Source organism: Callionymus lyra, chromosome 5, assembly GCF_982586985.1.
Source record: "Callionymus lyra chromosome 5, fCalLyr1.hap1.1, whole genome shotgun sequence".
Lineage (NCBI taxonomy): Eukaryota > Metazoa > Chordata > Actinopteri > Syngnathiformes > Callionymidae > Callionymus > Callionymus lyra.
Genome location: NC_141822.1, coordinates 31,715,630 through 31,733,226, shown reverse-complemented (window position 1 = coordinate 31,733,226; position 17,597 = coordinate 31,715,630). Strand labels below are relative to the sequence as shown.

The 17,597-nt window shown below is 37.4% G+C and overlaps 3 protein-coding genes across 6 annotated transcripts in view; all 3 read left to right on the top strand.

The window, feature by feature from the left end:
* Nucleotides 1-1,149: 1,149 nt before the first annotated feature.
* Nucleotides 1,150-9,605, top strand: LOC148080335 (MOB kinase activator 1B-like). Its single transcript, XM_087791969.1, has 6 exons — nt 1,150-1,442; nt 2,326-2,492; nt 3,949-4,042; nt 5,751-5,884; nt 7,156-7,319; nt 7,588-9,605. The coding sequence occupies exons 1-6, from the start codon at nt 1,429-1,431 to the stop codon at nt 7,663-7,665; spliced, it is 651 nt and encodes a 216-aa protein (XP_087648095.1). The 5' UTR covers nt 1,150-1,428; the 3' UTR covers nt 7,666-9,605.
* A 560-nt stretch (nt 9,606-10,165) lies between these two features.
* On the top strand, nt 10,166-15,232 carry dck (deoxycytidine kinase). The gene is made up of 7 exons (XM_087792658.1): nt 10,166-10,324; nt 10,586-10,701; nt 12,534-12,727; nt 13,392-13,539; nt 13,646-13,761; nt 14,383-14,482; nt 14,993-15,232. The coding sequence occupies exons 1-7, from the start codon at nt 10,231-10,233 to the stop codon at nt 15,017-15,019; spliced, it is 795 nt and encodes a 264-aa protein (XP_087648784.1). The 5' UTR covers nt 10,166-10,230; the 3' UTR covers nt 15,020-15,232.
* A 2,002-nt stretch (nt 15,233-17,234) lies between these two features.
* The window catches only part of LOC148080333 (electrogenic sodium bicarbonate cotransporter 1-like), a 32,487-nt gene continuing 32,124 nt past the window's right edge, over nt 17,235-17,597 (top strand). For 3 of the 4 annotated variants that reach the window (XM_087791965.1, XM_087791966.1, XM_087791967.1), the window contains exon 1: nt 17,235-17,410. In XM_087791965.1, the coding sequence (XP_087648091.1) occupies nt 17,391-17,410 (20 nt within the window). In that variant the 5' untranslated portion in view covers nt 17,235-17,390. The remainder of the gene's footprint in view (nt 17,411-17,597) is intronic. The other variant, XM_087791968.1, reaches the window with a different exon arrangement.

Sequence of the window (17,597 nt, the reverse complement as noted above, 5' to 3'; positions counted from 1 at the left end):
TCTCCAATAGTTTTGTTTTATTGTAAGATTGCAACTAATGTAAAAGTAGTTTTATATGATCTGGTAGTATTTTTTTTTACAGAAAATTCGGTTATGCATCGCTTTCTCTTCAATTAATTATATAATATATATAATATAATCATTAAGAACCAGTCTCAGAAACTTTTATTGGAATTGTTGTAAAAACAAAATAGGATTTTCTTTTGTTGTTGTTGTGGCCGTACAGAATAAAAGAATAAAAGAAGATAATACACATAATAAGCAGTAGAAAAACAGAATCAAGCACCAATGTAGCCATTCTGCGGCGCCTAGGATACAATAAACAATGAGGACAAAAAACACTGGAATTTTTTTTTAACCCTTGCGTTATTTCAGGGTCAGGCTGACCTGAAGGCCCGAAAACATATGTTTTTGTACTATTTTCAATTATATAAACTTCTCAAAAGATATTCTATAAAAACACTTATATTGTATCAAAACTACAACGGAGTATTGGGGCCACTCAAACAATTGTTATTTTATTTTATTACGAAATTTAAGTCGCATAAAATACATTAATTACGAGATTAAAGTCGTACAAAATACTTAATTACGAGATTTAAGTCCTACGAAAATACTTTATTATGAGATTGATGTCGTACAAAATGCATTTATTACGAGATTTAAAGTCGTAACAAAATGCATTCATTACGAGATTAAAGTCGTATAAAAATAATTTATTTCGAGATTTAAGTTAAACAAAATCATTTGAGGCCCTAATACTACATATAAAACGTATCAAGGGAACAGGGATACAAGTAGATTTTTACCTAATGAAAAATGAGTATAGTTTTTGTACTTAAACAAAGCATGATTGTTATGGGCATTATAAGCAATACGTGAAACAATCGTATATTATACAGTATAATGTATTTTTGCACAATGTCTTTTGAATATATTTCACAATGTATTTATACAATAGCTTGAATAAATACAAATGTATATTTGTGTGGAGTAAACATGAATACGTATGTTTGTTCTTCTTTGAATATTTAATTCATATTTGATATCATTTCTAGTAGTAATTTATTCATTTATTTTGACTGCAGTCTGTATTTCTTCCAAATGGGGGCGCTATAGGAGAAAGCAGCAGCTCCTCAGTTTGAGTCTGATGAAGAAGTTAGCTTTAGCATTAGCAGTTCCCTCAGTACGCTGCTGCCTCCCAGCGTACAGAGACAGAAGCCGGTGGATCTGGACGTCTTGAGAGACTCTCAACGACACTAATGTCTCCTCAGCGCCGACCTGTATCTGCTCACTTGGTCTTTTAAACACGAATCTCAGACGAAGAACCACGAAAAGGTCCGAGCATTCCCGAGGAGGACCTGTGAGACTTTGGTCAAACCCCCACACATCAACAGAAGGAGTTTTCTTCGTGTGTCGTAACGAAAGATGAGCTTCCTCTTGTAAGTAGAAACATTTTGACTATTATTTTTTATTATTTGGATAGATTTTGATGATATTTTGTGGCTGTTAGCTGTCCTAGCTGTAGCACTCGAGGATAAGACTATTTCCTGAACGCACCATGTACTCTAATAGAACTGGAATACTTGTCTTTAAAACCTCAGCTCATATTATATGTATGGTTACAGATCGTTCAGACGAAATGCTGTAGATGCTGTACGTTTTACTTTAACTCATAAAACCATGAAACTAACTATAGAAAGATGTGGGCAGAGATGGTCGCTTCACTGATAAGTCCTGGTTGTTCCAACTGTAGCTTTTGTACTCGTATATATTCTCGACTTGTCTTCTTGTTTTTAAAATGAATCAAACTACGGTAAATGTATCTTTCTCTGTGGCAAGGGTGTTATTAGCATTACTTTTGTAATAAGGTTGTATGAGATCACATTTAATTATGAAGATTTCTTTTATTATTGTTTATCACAACTGAACTGAGAAAAATGTGTCTATAGTTATAGAATGGCTTGTGATCCTAAGGTTCAAAGGGAGATTTTGTATATTTTACGCTCGGGTTGAAGGTAAACATCCTGTTGTTCATCCATCCAAGTTATGATGCCTCACATAAATTCTTGTTTAATTAGTCAGCAACAGATTGAAAGCTGGTCCACTCCAAATGACCTCATTTCACATGATCGGCACAGAGACGCACTGTTCTGGTCGCTTGATATTCCTGCCAAGTCCATCAACTTTGACTCTTGTGTTTGTTCTTTTTGTACTTTTTGAATGCCTTTTAAAAAAAAAAAAAGTCCCCTGGAGTGATGGTTGCTCGTGATGTGTCATCGTATCTTGACTAATTGTATGTCTTTGGCTCTCATTGTAATGCAGCAGCAGCCGTTCTTCCAAGACGTTCAAGCCCAAGAAGAATATTCCGGAGGGCTCTCATCAGTACGAGCTGTTGAAACATGCCGAGGCCACACTGGGAAGTGGAAACTTGCGTATGGCTGTCATGTTGCCCGAGGGCGAGGATCTGAATGAATGGGTTGCTGTCAACAGTAAGTTTAATGTGCACACACGGGAAGAGAACACTAAAAGCTAATTTAACTATGGGTTTAACTGAAAATAACTTAAAGGGCAACAAGTGTGTTAATTAAACCACCTCCAAGGGGCTTGTTGTATAAACAAAGCGGGGCGTGATTACTGCTGGCTGGAGGAGGAGTGAAGACCATTACTACGACATAATAGACTTTGGTTTTGTAACCTCTAATGCGCCGACATTGCAGACGGGGAATCATTTTATAAAGTATTAACTTCAAAACATCATCATGATGAGAGACTAAATGCAACTTGGAGAGGAAGACTTCAACATTTGAAACATGCAAGTCAAGAGAGATTGGTTTTTAGATTAGATACCCTTTAAGTCAATGTTTTATAGGTCAATCCATTGTTCATATTTCAAACAGAAGGAACAAAAAAGAGTTTCTTGTTGGTGAATATGATGTAAACAAACTTTTTAATTTGATAACGAAACTTATATTTTTTTAATGAATAGAAAAATATTTTGTACTTTTAACATCATTAAATTAATTTCACCAATATTTCCAAATATTAAAGCATTACCAATTAAAATAATATAATATTTTAACTATTAACAGCTGTGGGAAATAAAGAAAACGGAATGATGATTAACAACAGACAACCAAGCACTTACTTTTTCCATTTGTATGTTTAATGATGTATGATTCTAGTGCTCTTCTAGTTGAGTCTTGAGACAAGAAGGGGAACCTGGAACAGTAGTTTGTAGAGCTTATGGTTTGACGAGTATTCTTTTGAGATACTCGGATGTTTAAGACTGGATGTATACATAAAGTTTTCTTCATGTATACATCCACACATCTGCTTTGGTAAAAGATGAATTGTCGCAATTGTTGTTCAATTTGCCTCCTGGACTGACTTCTAAAAATAAATGGATGAGCCGAAGACTTGTGACTTGGAGTCACGAGGAAAGTCGTTTCCACTTGGTGGAAGTTGCGCTCAGCAGTTTTTCTCCAACTTCTCTTTTTCATTTGGAGAACTTCTATGCTGAGAGTGATTGGGTTGCTCTTTTATACACTCCTGGTCAATAGTCATTGCCTCTAGCACCAAAAAGTATCTGAATATTCCGAGCATGAGATGAGGTTTAAGTCAACGACCAAGTGTTCTGAGGACAACTAACAGGACCCCCACAGCTGTTTAACATTCACAGGGCTTTCCACTATGTATGCAAAGAGACTCTAGAGTAGGGAGGGAATTTATTTTTTCGTTGGACTACATTCAATATTAGCACTGCTGGGAAGATCCATTAATGTTTGTTTTATGTAATTACTTCTTATGATTCAGGTAATATAATAATAATAATATTAAGTAAAATAATTTGATTTGTAGTTCAATAATTGTCATGATAAATCAATGTGTGAAGAAGCTTATGCAAGATTGGGGTGAAGTGATTTAAAAAAGTTCCGTCTTCCTCAGCGGTGGACTTCTTCAACCAGATCAACATGTTGTACGGAACCATCACAGACTTCTGCACAGAGGAGAGCTGCCCGGTAATGTCCGCCGGACCCAAGTAAGTTAATCAGGATTCAACAGGAAAGTCCTCCTCATTGTTCACAAAACATGTCACCGGAACACTGCTGGAAGAGTAAAAGTGAAGTCTTGAAGTGATTCTCCGCTGCGTCTGTGGCCTCGTATAACGTCCAGATCCACAAGGTCCAGATCCACCTGTTTATGCTCTTTTCCTCCTGACATTCTTTCACCATCAAGCTGCAAATATCACAAAAACAACTGGAAGAGAAAGTGAAAAGTATTGAATCTATTTTGACCCATAATTCAAATACTTGTTGAACACTATTAAATTATCTTATAACATGTTAATTATCTTAAAATAAGATGTCTGGAGTTTAATTTGAGGACATCAAACATGGTCAACAGTTTGAGTGACACATCTGCTATCTAAGGTATTTTAGTTAACATGCTTGCCTTACCATGAACCAGACCAGCAACTTCCATTTCAGTTCTTTCATTTTTGTGCTTGTTCTGTTTTTCTCAGGAAGAAAAGCTCAAAATAATACTGACAGAATTGAACACAAAGTCTGACAAAAAGTCCCCTTTTTCACAAGTCTGACTCATAAATAATTGACAATGTAAACAAACCAGTTCCTTTATGAGGCAACAGAAGTTTCCAAGATCTCTATGCCTGAGCATCCAGGTTTACAACATTACAACATATACCATGCAGCAGTAGGTTTGTCCCGGTACTCTCATGCTGTGACTCAGTGCAACACTGACTCATAATACATGTCGTCCGTCCACATACTTACCTTAAAATGAGTCTCGAAGCACTAAAAAAAGATCAACTGTAACTTTACCCTTAAAATGTTCAAGTAAAGGTAGAACCGGTTGATTCATAGACCAACACGTTCTACTTCTTTGAAACAAAAATGGACACACGGAGAATGATTGTTTTTGACGTCACTCACTGCACTGAGAAATGCCTTCAGATCAACAGTAGTTTTTCACTTTGCTGTGGATCTCGGAGTCCTTGTGTTCATACACCTCTAAAGGGATGATCGTCCTGAACTTTGTGCTGTTTAGACAGGGAGTGTTTCCTGGTGATAACCTTCTCTGTGGTGCCCGGGCTCTTAATTGTCCTCTGTTTCATAACAAACCACAAATAATCAGATGAGCCGGGAGTCAGGACACTCCCTGCCTCACTTCCTGTGTCTGTCGCTCTCTAACTCCACCACTGAGAACATCATATATCTGTAACTGACTCGCATTCAGCAACATCGACATTAGAACCTCCAAGGAATCAGCTCCTTAGCGGGGTCCAGTAGACGCCATATGTAGGGAGGGTCAGCAGCTGTAACACTCACTGGATTCTTTTTGAATGCTTCACATACTGACAGCCAGAAGCAATATACAGTAGGTCGGCTTAGAATATCAAGCAAGTTTTTAGATTTGTTCTCATGAATCTGTAGCTCTGTGTTGAAACATTTTCCTTAAACTAAACTCCATTCCTCTGCACCAATATCCCTCACATCCCACCAGGCTTAATTCTTTGTTGGAAAATCAACTGCATATAATGTCCTATATTTTTTACATTTTTATTTTATTTAAATGTATTTTACCTGTAAAACACTGGACTACCCCCTCGTATTTATCCACCTTTTTTGTCTTTTCCAAGTGGTTTTTCAATGAGTCTCTCTAAAGTTGGTAATTGAAAAACCCAATTGATTCAAAATGATTAATGAATTGAATTTCTTCTCCTGCAGGTACGAGTACCACTGGGCTGATGGAACCAACATCAAGAAACCCATCAAGTGCTCCGCCCCCAAGTACATTGATTACCTCATGACCTGGGTGCAGGACCAGCTAGACGACGAGGCGTTGTTCCCGTCAAAGATCGGTTCGTTTTGGTTTCTTTTTGGTCGTCTTACTCTGAATACTCATTAAGATCTTAAGAACTCATTGGATAGACACAATATTTGACAGTCTCTTATCAGCGACATGATTTACCTTGAATTATGGTAACTTGGCAAAGGTTCAATCTGGTGACTGGAACTTTACAGATCTACACTATCATGCCCTTAAAGTGTCTAGGTCTGGTCAAAGGAGCCGTATTTACTTTAGAATTGCTGACTAGTTAAAGCCACAGTATGAGGGTTTGAGAGGGAGTGTTGATAATATGTTTGGAGGGATTTTTAGTGTTTATTGATTGTTTATTGATTGTTTATTGAGTTAAACGGTGAGTGGGGATGTGATTGTATTTGAGTTTTCAAGTGAAGTTGTTCGGTATTGTTTCACATGTGTAGCCTCACAAAAAACCCTAAAGCAATATAAGATGAGTTCAGGAGTAGGTTTTAGGTCGGACCACAGCAGCTAAAAACGGGGACACTGTGGAGGGAAATGTATTTTTTTTATTGTCAATGTATGAAAATAGTTTAACTTGTCAAAATGATTTGAAACAATGATCGATACTCCTTGCCACCTTAGAAAGTTGGAAAATAGATTTTAATTTACTTCCTTTTCAGCTATTATTACAGAACCCCAATAGAAGCGAAAACATAGTAGTGCTGTCAATTGTTCTTGTTTGTTGCTTTTTTAGCAAAATCAAAGTTGACTTATTCCACTGATTTTTTTTTTTTACGTGAGGTGACTCTTGATGTGTAGTGCATGGAGTTAGTCCTCACTAGAACCAAATACCAGCGAGCAGGCTGAGACTTGAGGGTGCTGAAGGTGGAGCAGGGATGCGACTGGACCGGAGCCAGAGCAAATAAACATTAGATCCATTTGTGAGCGTCTAACACTGACTAGGGCAGGAGGGGTTTCACTGTCTCGGTCGCTAAAGCAACAAGAGAAGCAGATTTTTCCATGACATGATCCTGCAGATATATTCGAGGCAAGTGTGAACCTGGTGAGGGATGTATCACTCTGGTCATAAGAATATCAGATGCCAACCATCTTTGAACAGCCTAATAAGGTCCACTTCCTGGAAAATGGTGGAAGTCTTGTTGGCTGATCACACAGTTGCATCATTTATATCTGGGACACAGATGAAGGTTGGAAGCACTGCTGAGAGTGTGATGAAGACATGTGAGGGTTTAGCAGTATTTATGCTATTATGCTTTAGTCTTAGTTTTTTGACCCCTGACGGTCGTCTCCCCTCCTACACTGCAGGCGTTCCCTTCAAGAGGAACTTCATGTCTGTTGCCAAGACCATCCTGAAGCGTCTCTTCAGGGTCTACGCTCACATCTACCACCAGCACTTTGACTCTGTGATGCAGCTGCAGGAGGAAGCCCACCTCAACACCTCCTTCAAACACTTCATCTTCTTCGTTCAGGTACACACTTGTTTGTCCTCTCAAGCAGCGCTGCTGGTTAGCTTTAGCCAAAATACCTTTAAGATTTAAGGAATCTGTCTTAACCCATCAGTTTTGGTTCTGAAACCTTCTTGGAGATCAGCCACAACTTAAATTAACTTAACTAATAACTGAACATTTAAAAGAAATGGAACAGGGAATAACACAAAAAGCTTTCATACGTAACTTTAATGCATTTTGTGTTTATTTCCTGCTGTCGACTGTCCCTCATTTGATCTTGTACTTGCAGGAGTTCAACCTGATCGAGAGGAAAGAGCTGGTGCCTCTTCACGAGCTGATCGACAAGTTGACAACAAAAGACAGATAGATCTTCTTCTGTAACCGTCTTCTAGTTTTGCACAGATGCCCCTCCCCCTCCACAGCCCACCCCCCCACGCCCTGGCAGTACGTATGCAGTATCTACTATATTTCCATTTGGGGAGATATTTTTATAACCAGGCCAGGTCGAACGAAGAGTCAGGATAGTTTTTGTTGTGGTAGATGGCTCCGGGACTAAAACGCTTTCAGGGACGTCAGATTTCCTCGGCGGCTCATCAGACACGACTCTCCAAACTCTTTCAGCTCCGTGCAGCGAAGAGTGATGCGCAGACAAAGATGTTGTGTTGTGTGAGCGAGGGAATCTCAGGAGCAGAGAAGGCTGGTCTGCTCTTCAATACACAAAAGTGCCTGGCGTGGCTCGTATTCGCCCAAAAACCCCACAGTGATGACTGTAAACTAAAGGCCATAGATTCATTGAAACTCACTGATATTCCTCGTATCCACTCGCTTCTGTTGAGTTCAAAAATCTCTCCTCTAATGTTGTGTCGTGCTGGATTGATGAATGAATGTTCTGAAGGAAGTAAGACGGTAGTTATTCAATTCAACTTCCTGTGTTCAAGTACAAATTTTAGCAAACAAACCTTAAATTGCACATAAAAGGCATCTATCTACTGATAAAAGACAAGCATTTTTTATTACATTAGTTCTCTGGCTCGAGGTGAAAGCACTTTTTTCCCTCCCTCCTTTTCGCATGAATGTGCATCTGGTGTGGTCACATGACTGCAGTCCGTGCCCCTCCCTCCTCTGCTTCTCCCAGAGATGAATGTGGCTTTTTGCTAAACCCTCCTGAGATCTACTGTGCACCGGGACCATAAATAAGGGAACAAACAAGTTAGAATTTAAGTGTTTTTGTTGCTTTCATTGCAAAGTGGGGGTCTTTGAGAATAAAAGTCAAAATGAATAAGAAACCTCTTTGAGAAATAGTATTATTCTATTCCATTGAAGACTCGGATAAATGCAGGAAGATAAAATGTAATACATTTTGTAAAATGAATTGTGAAAGAAGTTTAAATTTGAATGACTTGTTTCAAAAATAGTTTAAAAGTCTTAATTGTTGATTTAATCAGTTCATTTAATATTATGAATTGGAAATGTAAATACAAATAGTCTTAAAAAGATTACTACATCTTAGATCAAATATATGTGAGTGAAGAAATCCTTAAATGTTTGATTTGAGAATTTATTAACAAAGTCTCTCGCAAAATATCTAAAAATAATATCGGAAGATGTTTCTATCTAATAATTCATTTTTATTTTATTATAAAAGTTTAAACGAATCTTCTAATATTACGTAAACATTTGTTAAGTAAAATCAACACAGTTTTGGAAAATACAAAATGTAATTAATGAAATTCCCATCTTGCTCTTATTCTCAGGATTTTTGTTTGATCGTCATGGTCAAAAATCTGACTTTTTATTGAAACCTCCCCACAAAGTCCCACTTCCTGGTCCAGGTGGTCGTAGAAAGCTGCTCAAAGGCACAATTTAAAGTTTTATCTGCATGTTTATTTTCTCCGCGTGCAATGTTACTATGCAATAATTGAAAAACTAAAACTACAAAAATGTAAGTTTCATTTTCTTTTTGTTGTGTTTGACTTTTAGTGAAACCCGCTCTGAAAACAGTGAAATGGGGAAGTTTCTACTTTAATTAATTAATATATGTTATTACTTTTATTTGCTTGAAGTCTTTTTTTAGAGGCAGCTTCCCCTCCTGTGGTTTCTTTTTTGGGTTCAGTATTTCCCCGCTTTACTCTGCAAGTACTCTGAATGTTACTCTCCACTTTATATTTGAGAAAAAAAGCATCTTGAGTTGCCTCGTTCTTTTTCTCCTGCTGTGATGGTTGATGACGTGTTTGTAAATATTGGCTCGGTTGATGCTACTGAAGTGATGATGCTGTTCGCGAGGTAAATAAAGGTGGTCTGAACTCTTTGACTGTTCTCTGTGTGCAGGTACAATCATGTTAAACGGTTTAAAAAACTAAATAAGAACCTAGTGTTCAGTCAAAGTTGACTGGATAGGTTTCAGTCTACTACTGTGAAAAAGGGTTTTATGTTGTTATGCCACAGAAAAATACTTAATAAATAAAGTTGATCTATTTATCTTTATAGATAACATTATATTTTAAGTATTTAGATTGAAAAGTAAATGTTTCATTCTGCAATGATGTGTCGATAACATGTCTAAGCTCTACCTTTTAAATCAATTTAATAATATATACTTCATTATTAAAGGTTATATGAAGATAGTATTCTCAAAGGTGGGGGGAAAAAACCCGCAATTTTTGCTTATACTTTCCATTTTTAATTTATTTTGAGGGACAAGCAAATGTTATTTTCTGGTTAATTTTTTATTTAACTTTATCCACATATACAATAAATATATTTGCGTTCTTGCTCATGCGTGCTGGTCCTCCGTGGCCACCGTACCTCATGGGCGGATACGTCTCCAATAACACAACCGCCCTTTCTATCAAATTTAGCGCCAAACGACAGACGGACATCAGCATCTTGTACATTTTTTAACAACCACACATTTTATTATTATTTGCGGAAAATGTCGATAATGCAAAAGCGAAGCTGCCCTGTGGACATGAACGACTCCATGGAGAGACGGAGAATCAAGAGGGTTTCAATCGAGGGCAACATTGGTGAGCACAAAACAAATGTCAAAAATAACATTATTTCCATTGTATTTATAGCTAATATCACGCCTGTAACCAGGTGTCTGCTGAAAAGGAATCACAGGAAACATAACGATTAGCTATTAGCTGCACCAATTATTATAATAATAATAAAATCTTACTTAACTGAAGCTTCATTTGTTCAAACAGCTTTAATACATATTAATAATAGTGCTCTTGTTTACTGTGTTTGGCGCTAACGGAGCTACTCTGGCTCTTTGTGTGCAGCGGCGGGTAAATCTACGTTTGTCCGCCTGCTGGAGCTCGAGAACGGGGACTGGGATGTAGTTCCGGAGCCGATCGCCAGGTGGTGTAACATCCAAACAAAAGGAGAAGACTTCGAGGTAACTTTTACTTGAACTACTGACAGAGAAGTCATCCGTCGAATCTCTCAGACAATTGGACAAGACAAAATGATATTTAAAATGTAGGAATGCTATAATCTCCTGTAAAAAAACAACGATTAAAATTGTTTTTTGATTATTTATAAATGTTTAACTAAAAGTTTAAGGGCTAATCAATCGAAGAAGTAATTTAATGGCAGAAAATAGGTATACAATTTGAAATGGTGGCTATTTCAAATATGTAAATTTAGTTTTTTATTTGATTAAATACTTTAAAAGTTGGGATCGTGAAAGAATTCAAAATACTTTAAGAATTTACTGTAAAGGAAAACTATTACTTAAATAATAAATATGGTGAAACGTTAAACATCATTTGACTGAATAAACTTTTAGTTTATTGATTATCGTAGATTGTCATATTCAAAGGGTGTGTCAGCTCGTTACGGAAATGTGTCAAGTTAGTAAGTAAGTAAAGAAAGTGAGTAAAGGTTATTTGTAAAGCGCTTTAACAAATACACAGTTAAAATACATGCTTTAAAATGCCGAGACACATAAGACAAACACAGGAGTCCCAGAAAATTAAGGAAAAGCCTGCACAAATAAGTAAGTAAGTAATTTGTATTTATATTGCGCTTTTCCAGACCAGGGTCACAAAGCGCTTAAACAATCAAAACAATATTCAATAAAATATATACTTTAAAAGATCAAGATAATACTGAGAACAACACAGGAGTCCCAGAAAATCAAGGAAAAGCCTGCACAGATAAGAATGTCTTAAGATGTTTCTTGAAATAGGTAGAACTTAGATCTGTCAAACACAGAGAGAGAGGAAGATCGTTCCAAAGCTTAGGAGCAACAGCCTGGAAGGATTTCTCTTCTCTGGTCCTGAACCGTGTGCGAGGAACCATCAGTAGATTCTGATCCACAGACCTCAGAGCCCGAGCTGGGGTGTAAGGCTGGATCAGATCACTGATGTAAGAAGGAGTCTGACCATGAATAGCTCTGAAAGTAAGAACCAGAATTTTAAGGTTGATCCTGAAAGAAACTGGCAGCCAGTGAAGAGTTTTAAGGATCAGGGAAATGTGAGTTCTTCTACAAGGGCGGGTCAGAATTCTCGCTGCAGAGTTTTGTATTAACTGCAGGCGAGACGGCTGCTTCTTGCTTAGACACCAAAATAAACTGTCACAAAAATCTAAACAAGAAGACATGAGCTCTAGATTGTGTTTGGTCAGTTTTTTGCAGTGTTGTACTAAAGATAAGTTAGCTCGATCTGAACATCCCAGTGTCAGCGGCTGCTCCCAAACTGCACCAGAACCCGTCTGTTTTTAGACTGCAGCTGTCCACCCATCCTCTCGTCAGTCTATAGTCCAGCAGGACCAACCCGATGAACAGCTGGTGTGAAGATCCACACAAGTGTTGCCTTCTCTGTCATAGGATAGTACCTGAGAAATATGAAGCTGCCGATCTCTGGGTTGCTTCACAGAGATTAATATTTAATAATCAAAATATAAGTTAAACATCGAAATTATTTATTTAAAAGATGTTGTGACCGTTTAAATGAACGTTTAGAAATAAATTGTTCGATTTCAAAATGCAATGTTTTTTCATCAAAAGCTTGCATGTTTGCTTATTAAAAATGCAGGAAATGAATACAGATTGCTTACATTTAATTTCATGATAACAAATAAAATACAAGTCAAACAAGTACTTCAAGTCAAATTACTAAAATAAATAAAGAATGCAAAACGGCAAATTAATATTTTAAAGAAGAAACAAAACATTGAGTTACAAAGATGTATTCGAGTAAGTTTAAAACTAAATCTCTGTGGCAGGAGTTGACCACGTCTCAGAAGAGCGGAGGGAACGTGTTGCAGATGATGTATGAGAAGCCGGAGCGCTGGGCTTACACCTTCCAGAGCTACGCCTGCATCAGCCGCGTCCGCGCTCAGATCAGATCCGCCAACGAGAAGCTGCGAGATGCTGAGGACCCGGTCCAGTTCTTCGAGAGGTCCATCTACAGCGACCGGTACAACACCAAGTTTTTTTTTACATTTTTAATCAGAAACTTTTTGGCAAAACTCTTTCATTTGTTTGTTTTCTATTCAAATTAATATTGCAATTAAATATTTTCATTTAAAAGAATTAACTGTTTCCGAAACATTTAGTTAATTCATATGAGGTTCCATATTACAGAAATTAACATGGAAATAAACAACGATAAAGTTTAAAAAAATATATATATATTTTCACATTTATTTTCTTTTTAGTCAAAGTATTCCATAAAGTATTTTTTTAATCAAAATGATGTCCTAAAATGTATATATTACATTAAAACAAACACCATTTAATTTAACAAATCAAGACAATTAATTACTTAAAAATACACATTTCTTAAATGAAAATATTATTTACTTGGTTAAGGATGTTATATTTCCCTTGTATTGAGGTAATTAAAAAGGTATTTTTCTTTTAAAAGGTGTGAAGAAACAATTGTACAAATTGAAATTCCAGCCACAATTAAAATACTTGCACAACAAAGTTTCTAAAGTAAATAGTTTTAAACTACTTTATTAACATATAACATATCTATTATTCTTCAAATGAACTTTTAAAGAGTATGAACTCCGGACTTGTAGGTCTTTTAGGTTTAGTTTATTTTTTCATTGTAACTCTGGCTCTGGTTCTTTCAGCTACATCTTCGCCAGCAATCTTTACGAGAGTGAGTGTCTGAACGATACAGAGTGGTCCATCTACCAGGACTGGCACAGCTGGCTGCACAGCCAGTTTGGCGAGCACATCCAGCTGGACGGTATCATCTATCTGAGAGCGCCACCTGAGGTGACCACGCCCTCCCCCCCCCCCGTCCTTTTCCCGCACTTCCCCCCATTCATCCCTCTTTGTTATTTTATTAGCTCCCCCTGTTAATGCTTTCTTCTGTGGGCAGAGATGTCTGGAGCGTCTGCACCTGAGAGGCCGGGAGGAGGAGCAGGAGATCCCACTGGAGTATCTGGAGAAGCTGCACTTTAAGCACGAGAGCTGGCTGCAGCACAAGAGCATGAAGTTAGTGAGCTCACACTCTTTAGTTCCCAACAAGGATGTAGTTTGGCCTAAAGTAATGGCAGAGTGAGAAACTTAAAGTGAGTTAATTTAAAGACATGAGTCACTCAGACCCAAGTTTAACATGAGCAACATTAAATACAAGCAAAATAATATGTTAATAATTATATGGGAGTCCCCTCAAACATTAGTTGATAACTCAAATCCAAGTTGTGTGTTTCAGTTAGTTGCCTATGAAAGCACACTGAGGCTCAGTTCTGGTCCACACAGAAATTGAGTGAGTCACAAGTTCTTTGTTGAAAGTTTGTTGCATCATTTTCTGTTTGGTCTGGACACTTGAGACGTTTGGGACGCTTTATTTTCAAACCAACACTGGAAAGGTTAGAAGAAAAAAGGCCTCATGTTGTGAAATGTTGGTAAAACGGATCCTAGATGTGAGAACACCCTTGAATCAGCCCGAGGCGTTCAAGAGACTCTGTCTTTTGACAAACATGCTACGAGCGTCCGCCTCATTAGTGTCCTACCAAAACAAAGTGAAGTGAGGCGTCTCTTTTAGGAAACGACCAAAACTGAGTTCAAAAGATTTGCTGCACCTGAATAATTTGACTGTTTCTTCCTCAACAGGATGGACTTTGAGTACCTGGACAACGTGCCGGTCCTGACGCTCGATGTCAACGAGGAGTTCAAAGGCAACAAAACTAAAAGTGACAACATGCTGGAGAAGGTGAGCAGAGAATGTAGTTACTGTAATGACCCTTTAAGAAAGTTTTCATTTGTTTTTGCGTGCGTGTCTCATCAGACTTTAATTTAGAGAACACCATCAGCCAGTCAAAACTGAGCTGCTTGACTGAGGTCTGCGCCCCCTGTAAGTCTATCTAGTTATCTAATGTGATTTTAGAGTGAAATATAGTTCTTGTTTCTGGTCGTAATTTAAAGATTTTTAATTCAACGAGGTAAGGTAGTAAAGTGAAGCCCGCCCTCAAAACCGTTTGTCAGCCACAGATGGAAATGAAGCGCAAAAAGTGCCGATGTAGCAGTTTCTTATTGACGGTAACAACAGGCTGCGGCCCCGGACCGGTTTGCAAAGGTGTCGACACAAACTCTGGTGTTCACAACCTGAGCAAGAAGACAGACGTCATCCTCTGACACACACACATACTTTAGACTTTTTTTTCTTATATTGATATTCAGACCATAAACTAGCAGACACTTATTGTTGTTTTTTTCTTTTCAGGTGAAAGAATTCCTCACCACGTTGTAAAGAGCCACTGGAGATTTTTAACCTGCAAGTGATCAAGATCTTAAAAATGTCTTATTTATTTACCTGTTCACATGTAATTATTTTGTTTTATTAAGTGACAGGTTTTTTATTATAAACCACAAGATGTCGCAAGTTCATCTTTTCTTTTATCATTTGAATGATAATTTCTTTTTAATGTTTATCAGATAAATAAATAGTTTTACATTGAATTTACCTATATGTTTATGAAAATTGTGAGATTTTGTCCATGTACATTAAATATCTTTCTGAATGAAGTTTGAGTTTAGTTAAGTTCTACTAATGTTCAGTTGTTTCTTTAGACTTAAGTCATCTGAAAAAGGTCAATGATACTCGATGGTCCATCGATGCGTCATACGCAAAATGATGAGTCATATTTAATTATACTGCCAGGGATAATTACAATTCCTGTCCAATATTCGGATTTAGTTTTATTTCAGAATGATGGAGGAAAAACACATTTGGCAAAAAACGTTTTTAATTGAAAATTATAACAAAGAAAATCACATTTAAAAAAAAAAATGCTGAGGTATATTGTAAATTATTTAGAAACTCTACTTTTCTAGTTACCACTAATGTTATATATTTAATTAGAAACACTTTATTTCTATTCTTAATAAATCTTGTGACCAAAGTGCATGGAGGGAAATCATGAGACAATGTACAATCTCCACATAGAAAGGATTTTAAAAGTTAGAGTTTTCATAGCTGGAAGTATCTAAATTGTAGTACTTCTTTGAACACTAAAATATCAAGCAGGTCATGTGATCAACATGTTTTCATGTCAGAAAACACATGATGGCTTTTTCAAAAGATCAGACATGAGTGATGTATGGCCCAAGGGCCGCGTCTGGCCTCCTGCCTGAGAAGATCACATCCTCAGGATGTCAATGTCAGACTAGGTCTGTGTTTTTGTTGTGATATTGAAACTAGTGTTTGTTTTGATGTTTTAATCCGCACAGAATGTCAATTTCACAAAAGAAAATATTTAATGACATTTAATTCCTTTTATTTATGTTAACTTTGGGTCAACATTTAAAACACAATATGTCAAAACAGTGCAATTCAGCAGCAGCTTTATGAAATTCTCCTGATTCCTCATAACCTCCTCTGTGTCGCCTACTCACTGCAGAGCCTCTTCATGAAGCTCGGCTGTCAGTTCCTCCTCTTCATTGCAATGCACATCCTCTGTTCTTCTGCACAACGTGACGTGCTGCTATAGCCTTTTCAAAACATCAGTGACGTCATCCACCAGAAGCACCTTTTATTATTTTTTTGTTGAAGCCTGCATGTCAATAAAGTTATGTACATGGCTGGGCACATTCTTTAACAAGACAGCAAATATCTGTGTAGTGAAGAATAGATAAATATGGAAGGAGGGAAATATGGTAGACTTGCACTCGATTCAACTTTAACAACAATTAATAAGTTGGTAAAATATAAAAAGGTTTCTATATTTTTCAAAATCTTGCGATTAAGGTAAGGTAAGGTAAGGTAAGGTAAAACTTTATTGAAATAGTTTTTTCCCCATAGGCACAGCAAATACAGCATTTTTTCCTAAACAAGAACAGAGAGAAATAAAGAGAAATAGCAATTGTTAATTTATATCATTTGAAAATGATACCAGATCACAGTTTAGATACAACATTTATATGGATTCTTATAATAATAATAAATGACAAAATTGAAGAATTATTTCTTGTCAAATGACCCTTGCACGTGTCAAGGTCCACAAAAACACAGGGCAGGTTGTATATTAATGTAAAGTTGTTTCTAATTGAATACAACTATTGAAAACATTTATACTCTTATCTGTATTAGTGGAAATATATATCTGGTTAAAAGGAACATTCACTGAATGTTTCTTGAATCTTTAAGTACTTTTGCGTGACGCCTGAGTACTTCTTACTCGGGATGTTTACTTATTCCTGACACTAACGATGATATATTTCGTTCACAAACATCCTTTCGGTTCAACTTGAGCGACGTCTTCGGCGGTCACGTGACCAAGACTCGACAACAACAACGTGCACCATTTTGCGTCTTTTAGTTTCATGTTCCAAACGTGTTAATGTCTCTAATAGGTGTAAAAGGTGTCAATAAACGACAAAGGAGAGGCTCCGACACCCACTCGTCTCTCCTCCTCCTCCCCGTGGGAGGCGTCACGCGGGAGGAGACTTTAAATGTGGAACAGCCCCATGCCGCGTCCAGAGTCCCCGACACGCTGTCAGCGCCGCGGATGATACCTGGACCCGAACCCCAGCCCTGAGGAGCACGACATGAGGACAGCGCGTGTCTTTCACAGAACCTGAAACCACTTCAACTTCCACGAAGAGCGTCTCGAAGAAAAAAAATGAGTTCCGACAAGAACAAGTAAGTTTTTCAGTGACTGTCCCGGCAGAATTATCCTTCCGCCATCAAACCGAAACACCGACGATAAACACGTGTGTTCTTTATTCCACCGCTGGAAATGGCCTCGTGTTATCTTTTCAACTTCCCTTCCACTTCCTTCTGTTTCCTCTCGTGTGTTTAACTAGCACTCCTGACTAGATAAACCGTC